Source organism: Xiphias gladius, chromosome 22 (assembly GCF_016859285.1).
Source record: "Xiphias gladius isolate SHS-SW01 ecotype Sanya breed wild chromosome 22, ASM1685928v1, whole genome shotgun sequence".
Lineage (NCBI taxonomy): Eukaryota > Metazoa > Chordata > Actinopteri > Istiophoriformes > Xiphiidae > Xiphias > Xiphias gladius.
Window position 1 is genome coordinate 17,584,341 of NC_053421.1, and position 9,514 is coordinate 17,593,854.

Below are 9,514 nucleotides of genomic sequence, written 5' to 3' on the forward strand. Positions count from 1 at the left end.
TGCATTGGGTCTGCAGCAGGGTCCTTACTTTGCCACTTGATATGCGGGTAGGTTTCTGTTGACTCCGCTACATGTGTCTGTGGATGTGTGTGCAAATCTGTGCGTCATCTGCAGCCACACATTGCAGTGGCCACCTGATACCAAAAGACACAATTTCTGCATCCCACTCTCCTTCTCTGCTTGTATGACTCGGTTTGCTTCTCACCTCTGAACAAACAGCTCTGCGAGAGCTGTCCACACAGAGCAGGTGGACGCGTGAGTTTCTGGAGGAGGAGGGTGTCTCAGATTTATTACCTGCGCTGTACTGCACCTCTCAGCAGCACCACCAGCTTTACACACAAAAGTAGCTCAGTGTGACATTGAAATGCACAGTGAGTTGCTTCAGTAGTGAGCTGCTCTGTGGGCACATATTGTACTTCCAATGAAAAAGTTTAAAGCCAAATTAATAGCACCAGGGCTGAGGGTTTGGGTACGGTCATGCCAAGATACCAATTAGCCAAATTCAATCATCAAAGTCTTTGCATTATTTCAGAGTCAGTGATTTTACATGCGAATGTTTGCCAAGATCCATCAAAAAAATTCTGATAGACACCCTCTGCCAATTTAGAATATATGTCCAGTCACCCCAAAATGCTAGTCTAAGTACAGTTTGAAATCAGCAGCATCCCAGACGAGGAGGAGAGGGGATTCACTCCTCCTCGTCCTCCTCCTCTGCCTCTCTCATTAATGAGTATTCAGTTAAAAACTTTATTGGTCCCTATTGGCTTTCTCAGCACATTTTCCTCCATCCTCTGTTTCTCTCAACCATGCAACCGCCTTGTTCTTTCTGTGCTTGCTTTCATTCTGCATCCTTTCCTTCTCAGCTTGTGCCTCTGCACAGTCCTCCCTTCCATCTCTCGTTCTTCATTTCCCCCCCTCCATTGCTGTGCTTCATTGCCCCAGTCTTCCCTTTCCTCTCTCTGGCTCATTTCCTTCTCCGTCCCTCCTCCTTGCCCTCTGTTTCTGCATCCTTTTTGAAACTTCGATCGAGGGGGAGGCCTGCCAGCGAATAGCAAATCTAATGCATGTCAAGAGAGTACAAAAGACTGGACAGTTTATTTCACAATGTTTACAGCTCAGTCTGTCACAGCTTATTGGCATTCGAGTGTCCAACATTTCTGCAAAATCTATATCATGATTTACTGTACATTCAAAGCCGGGGTCATACATATTATTTTTTTCTGCATACATGAGTGGGAAGATGGATGAGTGGTGTGTGTTTGTAAGATAAAAAGCCTCGTGAAAAAGGATTATTGGAAAGCTGACATGACCTATGATTTTTCTTTTCGCTGCAGTCTGAACCTTATCGTTGCCTGCACAGGTAGACAACAATGTTCCACATTACAAATAAAAACTGGAGCTTTGAAGCATTTCTTTCAGCTGCGGCTTCCTTGTATGGTCCAGCCTTTTTAATTTCAGATATCAGCATTGCACAGTATAGTTTTATAGAAGATAAATGACAATGGATAGAAAAGATCCCTATGACGGTAAGCTGGTTACTTTCCCAGATATTAGTGCATTGTCTGCTTCATAGTAAGCACTACAGTATGATATGAAGCTAACATGACTGTTGAAGGTGACGCAAAAATGAATCTCCAACATCATCATGGATGATTTTCAGGCGTAATGAAAATGACTCTTTCAGTTTTCAGTTTCTGTAACTGAGTATTCATGTGGAAAAATATTGATGACAATGATTTTGGACATCCTATTAAATGAAAACCTTGAGAAAACTAAATAAATTGCAAATTAAATTGAAACTCCTACACCCAAGGGTAAAACCCTCATCGGTGACAAAATGTGTGTATTGCAGTATTATTTATATTTGAGAAACCGTCTATTACAAGAAAGCACAGAGAAATTGGTCTGTGTTGTCATCAGAAAGCCGCCTAAGTGTCTCCATTTGCAATTAATGCAAGATCAGCAAACAGCTAACTTTGTTGGTTTCAATTAAACCCTGGGAGTGTTAAATGTTAAAGGAATCCTGCTCGTGTGTAAAAGCTCTACCATTTTACATGCAGCACATCAGTGTAAGGTTTTTCTTCGGAGCAACTTCATCTTGCATTTCCAACGGCAGTACACAAATCTAGTAAAGTTGTGCTCTCCAGTTTTCACATCAGTTCTGGGATGATTTTACTTTAGGATCCTCATTCACAAAACCCTTCATTTATTATTTAGTCGAGGATTTAGCCGATCGTTTTGTCAGTTAGTCCAGAAACCATCATCCAAATATCAATGAAACGTTCATAGAAAACCATTGCAAAAAAAGAATCTGTGAACAGTAAATGTGAGCATGATCTGGTATATCCGATCAAATAAACCATAATATATCTAAATCATGTCCTCTCCATATGTGCCACAGTCATATCCAGCTTAATGAATAGTTAATATTTGCTGTTATATGTCCCAGTGTCATTAACAGTAATTGTGCTTCCAACAAATCCTTATCTGTATTATCCTTTAACATACCCTTCTCTCTCGAAGGCTCTCAGAGAAAATCTTTTGAAAGTGCTTCTCCAAAGTTGGGTGCAGCCATGAGAATAGCGATGGTACAGATGATGTTGAAAACACTGAATCCCACCAGGCACAGGCGGTCAATGACAGCTGCAGCAAACTGCCACTGCTCTGCCAAACTCAGCTGCCGTTCCTGCTCACGAACACGTTCGACTAAGAACTGAACCTCCACCAGAAGAGCCTGCAGCTGGTTGTCCACTGCCACAGATTGAATCAGACTGGTGTGGATATGTGTGGCAGCTGATCTCCCTGCTCCAGCCCCCGCTTCTAAACCACAGGGTCCAGAGGATGTGATTGATGGGTCAGGGTCTGGAGACGCTGAAGGTTCCAGTAAGGGGTTGCCAAACTTGGAAGATTGGAGGTGGTGATGGATTGGTGTATCTGCAGCTGGTCCTCCTCCTCCTGCTGCTGCTCCATCTCCTTCTCCTCCACCTAGTCCACTGTTAACCCTCCCATGACTGGTGGTTCTGCTCCTCTGAACTGGCTGCAGTTCTGCCATAGTCTGGAAGGTCTGGAGGCTCATGTAAGGCAGATGACCATTAGGCTGGGGGTGTACATTGGGGCTGGAATCTCTGAGGCTGGGAGTAGGGAGGATGGCAGCCTGGGAGCCGGTCCGGTGAGGCAGTGGGAGTGACAGAGGGTGGTTGAGCTGGGCAAGGCTGACCTGAAGGGAGTTGAGGCTTTGCGGGAGGATGGAGGGCACTGGGGTGGGTATGTTCGTGTTGGTAGTGGTGGTGGTAGGAGAGGACAGGGTCTTGATCTGACGGCCCGTCTGGCTGTTGGAAAGAGTAGTCTCCGCTCCTTCGCCTGGACGTTTCATTCGCAGGAACCAAGGAACCCACTGCAGCAGAACCAAGTGCACCTGACAGACAAAGAGACATATACTGATGAGAAAATTAAAGGACACGGATGCACATTTAAGATTAAAATCTTAGTATGACATTTTAACCCCATTTAATAACAATAAAAATGGTATTAGGCTTGTTCAGTCTTGTTTTTAACAGCTTAAGAACACTGCAAAGATTTGACCAGTGCTTGGTGTTAAAGACACTAAAACTCTCATACTAGAACGAATAGATGGGGCTATATTGCATCTGTTTTAGTTTCCCTGCACTGGCTGCCTCTTCATTTTAGAATTGATTTTGAAATTTAATCTTAAACTTTTGAAGCATTGCATGGCCAGACCTCTAGCTATATTACTAAAATGTTAATTCTTTACAAACCTTAATGTAATCTGAGACTCAGGGCTCAATACCAGGGGTGGTCAAGCCCTGAAACGCTGGAACAATCTACCTGAGAAGATCTGCTTAACTGAGTCTGCGTCTTCCTTTAACTCACTTCTCAAATCACACTTGATTTTAGTTAATTTGGCTATCTGTTATTTTTTTTCTATTTTATTCAGTTGTTTTTAACCACTGTAAGTTTGTCTGGTTTTATTTTGGTTTTATTTAGTATGTTGTACTATTGTGGTTTGTCTGTTTTGGATTTATTTTGTCAATTACTTCTGAATTTTGTTTTCAATACTGTTCAGAAAATTGCTCCATAAATTAAATTAAATTAAGTATTAAATATATCATTGCTGTAACTCACCCAACGCGGCATGTGTCCACTGTTAGGGTTGTGGTGATGGAACTGGAGGACGATGACTGTGGCTACTACTGACATCCCTACAATCACCATGGTGCTGGCAAAGTACTGACCTGTGACAGAACACATTTCACTCAAGAGGGTGCTGACAATCCGTACGCTATGAACAATGTCAGTGCCGCCAAAAACCCCCCAAACCCCCAGATACACGCGTATGCATAGAGAGAAAATAAACCTGACCTATTAGTGGTACAGAATCTGAAGTGGCAGGCATAATCTCTGCAACCATCAGCATGAAGACAGTCAGAGAAAGCAGAACCGTGATGCCTGGAGGCAGACCAAGACACCAGGGAGTTGTGGGTTGCAGAGAAGAAAGAAGAGAGAAGGAGATGAAAGTACATGAGTATGCTTAGTGGAACAGTATATTTGGTATGCTGCACTTGACTTCTTGCCACAATCATCTATCTTTCTGACACTCCTAAGAAAATTCATTTGATTTTACTCTCTCATCTTCCCTCTTGCCTTTTCTATCTTTGTCTTTTCTCTGTCCCTGCTTCCCTCCGTCTCAGCCCTCCTGACAGCATACATACTCTGTATAACCGATTGAAAGTTGTGAGTGAAAAGTTAAATAGTGAAAATGAAGTGAAATAAGTGAATCCTTTCCCAAGGAAAGTGTAAAGAATTTGCAGCTAGAAATATATTTTGTCTTATAGTAGATGCATCTCTTGTTTCCCACCCCTGTTCTTCTCCTCAGTTCTTTTACTATTCCTCACCAAGGCTGATCTTCTCCCCAGAGTTTGCAGGGAGCAGGAAGACCAGCAGGGTCATGGAGGAGAGGAGAACACATGGGATGAGGAGGTTGAGAGCATAAAACAAGGTCCTCCTGCGCAATGTCACCACGAAGGTAACATCGGGGTAGGGCTCTGCACAGCAGTCATAGAAAACCTCATGACGACCTCCAGGGACCTCTTAGAGGATGTGGGACAGACACAGACACAGCAAAGATGACATTATAATTCAGAAAACACCACCGAGGGTTTAGAAAGCAAGACAACAACACATAACAATCTCATGAACTCAATATAAGTGTATTTTGTTGTAGCTAATAAATATGTTTGTGTGTGTGTGTGTGTGTATATATATATATATATATATATATAAGTGTTGTTGTATAGTTTTGTGAAATGAAAATCCTATCAAGAAAAGTCTGACACACTGTAGGACCAACCAACATCATAAAAAGATGTTACTGAACAGAGCTGAAACCGAGTGTAGAAAGACAGATCTGGCTTATTAAAAAATCAAGGCCTGTTTCTGCAGGAATTAGTTGTTGTGGTATACTGTAAGTGCCTAAAAGCACATAAAGACATCAAAGCTAAAACTACATTGCCACTGAATTTTAATTCAATGAAATGTTTATAAGGGATACTCTGACTTCTTCTAAAATCAACATCTGACATCTAACATCTAAATATAAATCTAATTATTCTTTAGGTCTTTACAGTTACAGTAGTGTATGGCACAGTTACTAAGCAACACAGTTTGTCATGCAGGAGCTCGACAGCATGTTTTACCCAGTAGGTCCCACTCTCCGTTGCGCATGTATCCTGATACATCTGCCTCTTTCATCTGGATGTCCAGCAGCCAGCCATCAAATGTCCAAGAGCCAAACTTCAGCTCACAACGCTGGATGTCGAATGGAAACCATCTCACATCCACGTTACACGTGCTGATAAATATTCCTTGGAGAGCAGAGCAGGAGAAAATAGTTCACAGTGAAAAGGAAGAAAGTAATATTTAAGTCAAGTAAAATCATCCCAAGATATAATGTGAGGGGGGGGGCACTTTATTAGAAATGTTTGGTGAGGTGGAGAGGAAAATATTTGACTGCAGTAAACATTCTTAGAATTAATTTGCTGCAGCATGAGTAATGCACGTACTATGTATGCAGAATGACTGAAGACGGAGTTTGGATTTGAGGACAAGTTGTAATTAATAAAAACTCACCTGGAGGCAGATACTCACAGAAGCCACTGGAGTTAACCAGCACATTGGTCTTAAAGGTGGCATCAAACTTATCGTGAGCACTGAAGGATAGTAACACATTGATAATGGGTCAGGGATGATGGGTTGGAGCTCAGCAGAACCCCCTGTGTATGTGTTTGATTATATGCCACCTACCTGTTGTAAAGCAATATATCAGGTGTCCAGACCTGGTCTGGAGTGAAACGGAGGTTCTTAACTCCAGGATACTCTGATTGGTTCCACTGGAGGTAGTGATCGTACCACTGCTGGGAGACACAAGCACAAGACTGGTTTTACATATGAGCAAAAAAGGCTCAAATAAAAGTACACACAGACATAGATTAGACACACACTTTCATTCTGATTTTCCATTAGGTCATTTTACTATTGTTATTTCGGTTTATTCTGTACATTCTGTCCTGGAAGAGGAGAGAGGAGGAGGGATTCCTCTGTTGCTCTTCCTGAGGTTTCTTCGTTTTTTAACCATTACAAGGTTTTTTGGGGGATTTATTTTCTTATCTAAACCAGGGGACTGAATGACTTGACTTGAGATAAGTAGCTCTGTCCATTGGCCCTGAAAAGGAAGAACAAATCTGCATTGAAGTCTACATGTCTTCAAATATCACCGTGCTGAAGTTACCATTATCATGATGCTGAAACCCAGCCGGCATCTGGGATGATACTGTGCATCTGTTCCTGCATAGGGTTGGGGGGCATGCAAAAAGATTTCACTACACAGATCAATATCACATTATTATTGTTTTTCATTATACTCACCATCTGCAGCCAGGCATTTGTGGTGAGGATCTGATTCTTTTCATCCTTGCATAACACAAAGCAAATAAGAAGATAGGCAATTTATTTACTTCAGGATAGACTCACATTTTTTTTAAATATGTCTCAAGACAATATACCCATGCCTTCATTTACATGTAAGGAGTTTTAAGTTACCACACTTGTCCATCCTGTCCATTCTGGAAATCTCATTAAAGGACAAGATGTGCCGCTTATCCTCCCTTTTACCCATTTGATTTGACTAATTCACACTGACATTAGTTTCAGCTGAATTTTAGAATGCATTTGTACCTCGGGACTGTATTAGCAGGAACAATTACAGACACCAATAACTCTTTAAATGTATATGTGGGCATGTGAGAATTGTATTAATACAGACTTGAAAAAATGTGAACCTTTGGGTGTATAATTGTTGTTTGTGTGTATTGTGTTACTGTTACACTACAATTATATGCCATGCGTACCACATCCATGACCTGCATTAGAGTAAACGAGAGCTGAACAGTGAGAGTCTGGGAGTCGTTGGCCACCGGCCTCTCCATGGGGTTGTAGTCCCTCAGCAGCTCCCTGAGCAGAAAGCGCTGGTGAGGACCCTGCACTGATACTGACCAGGGGATGGGGAAGCAGGTTAATGTAGGGGAAGAGAGAGGGTAGAAAATGGGAGAAAAACAAAAGAAGAGCAAGAGAAAAAGTGACATTTACTTTCGGGAAAGACCATGACAAAGCACTACAGGAAGGATAATAGCAGAAAATAGGTGATATAGAGTCTGGGGAAAAGTGGTGTAGAAACTGAATGAAAGAAACAAACACAAATGAAACGCATGAAAGAAGAAACACAGAGAGAATGAGTAGACATGTTCCGATGGAGGATGGGTTTTTCAGGATACTGTATAATTGGAGGTAATGTTTTAAAGATTTTTAAAGATATACTCTATAGCGCTGTTGATGACACAGGACATAAGTAGAGAACACAGAGTGAAAATCTGCAAGAGAAAGAGAAGAGAGGAGGCAGGAAGAAAAAGGAGAGGAGGGCAGAGAGAAAATCCCGCCCCTTTCTAATCAATTACTTCTCTGATTGATCACCAGCAGACAGTCAGAGTCTTTCCACCGCTGTAAAAGTGTCAGTTTCATTCCATGCAGGAAATAGTGAGGCCATCAAAACACTGAAACACCCCAGACAGACAGACGCAGCACTTACGACGACGAAAGCAGGTATCTTTCTCTCTTCTCCCTATAACTCCACCAAGGGCTTCAATTCAGTCTTGATTCATTCTCCACAAGGCAATCACTTTGATGTGGAGGGGAGCTATCATTGGTGGATGTAAGAGGCACACTGATATAGTTTTTAAAAAATATACTATACACTTAAAATAGCTCCACAATGCCAGACAACCTACAACTTTTCAAACAGTACAGTAAATGGTGTAAGAAAAATGTAGTCACTTTGTGGTGTCAAATCTATATTCACTAACTAGGCCATAATTAATATAAATATGACTCCACAGATGGTATGCCTATAACTCAGAGGAATAGTCCTTAGTGTCCATGAGGCCCAGCCATAGTAAATAAACCACTAACAGCCTCATAATCACCCGTCTCTTTCTTCCAGCATATCTATCTATCTATCTATCTATCTATCTATCTATCTATCTATCTATCTATATATTGTCTTATCTATAACATAACAAAAAATGCACAGCTCAACTGGAATCTGTGGTAAAGATGATTACATTTCATACTGTTGCTTGCTCATCATAAAAATACATCTGTTTTCTCTGTCTGGCTGCACACCAGCAGACACTCTCCCAGTGACCAAGTAAGCTGCTGTGTGCACAGTTATATGGAACCGACTGCTCAGTTGCACAGATATTAAAGAGTATATGTAGTATATACAGTACACGTAGAAAACACACACTTGTTCGAGCACAGTCTCACTTAAAGCGCCAATGAAAATAACTCACCCCGGAGCAGAGTCGTGAGTATCAACAGCCAAAGTGCCAATGCCTGCCACATACTGCATTCAACTGAGTTAACAGAGAGTGGAATGGGGAGAAATAGGGAGAGAAGATAAAGGAGGATGAGAGAAGGAGAGAGAGATCGAAATAAGAAAAAGAGGGGTTGTAGAAAATAAGTGGAGAGAGTGTGTGATACCAGCAGTGACAGAGCAGGGAAAGGAAGAGAAAGGGAGAGGAAGACAGAGCAGGAGAGACAGAGTGGGTGAGAAACGCAGTGAAACGAACACTCCTCTGGAGAGGAAGATGCTGTGTGTTAAGAGTCAATCAGCCTCTGAGAGCTGGGCATACCCAGACCTACAGCTCAAACTCATCCTTCACTCTTCTGCCCTTATCATTTTCTGCAGACTTTCTGATCTGCACTTATCTGTCATTGCAAGTCACTCATTCTCTGTCATTTTACCATGGACTTATTTGCTGTTTTTTTTGTTTGTTTTTTTTTTGTGGGTTTATGGATCTCTAGAGGGGCTGTGCATTTTTAAGGGACTCTTATGAATAGGGACAGCCATCCAAGTGATGGGATTATATAGTGGTAGTCATCT

At 41.8% G+C, this 9,514-nt stretch overlaps 1 protein-coding gene across 1 annotated transcript; it reads right to left on the reverse strand.

Annotated features, from left to right (window-relative positions):
• Positions 1–979: 979 nt before the first annotated feature.
• On the reverse strand, positions 980–9,161 carry LOC120784373 (neuronal acetylcholine receptor subunit alpha-7-like). The gene is made up of 10 exons (XM_040118130.1): positions 8,922–9,161; positions 7,425–7,564; positions 6,943–6,987; positions 6,322–6,431; positions 6,148–6,227; positions 5,715–5,882; positions 4,914–5,108; positions 4,381–4,467; positions 4,144–4,253; positions 980–3,415 (listed from the first exon to the last, which is right to left on the reverse strand). The coding sequence occupies exons 1-10, from the start codon at positions 8,971–8,973 to the stop codon at positions 2,528–2,530; spliced, it is 1,875 nt and encodes a 624-aa protein (XP_039974064.1). The 5' UTR covers positions 8,974–9,161; the 3' UTR covers positions 980–2,527.
• Between the last annotated feature and the right edge of the window lie 353 nt (positions 9,162–9,514).

What these genes read in the sequence shown, in the direction of transcription:
- LOC120784373 (XM_040118130.1), bottom strand. Translation starts at nt 8,973, where the DNA reads ATGTGGCAGGCATTGGCACTTTGGCTGTTGATACTCACGACTCTGCTC. An exon ending in ACTCACGACTCTGCTCCGGG is followed by an intron (nt 7,565 to 8,921) that starts GTGAGTTATTTT and finishes TCCCCTGGTCAG; the next exon opens with TATCAGTGCAGGGTCCTCAC. An exon ending in TGGGGAGAAGATCAGCCTTG is followed by an intron (nt 4,468 to 4,913) that starts GTGAGGAATAGT and finishes GTCTGCCTCCAG; the next exon opens with GCATCACGGTTCTGCTTTCT.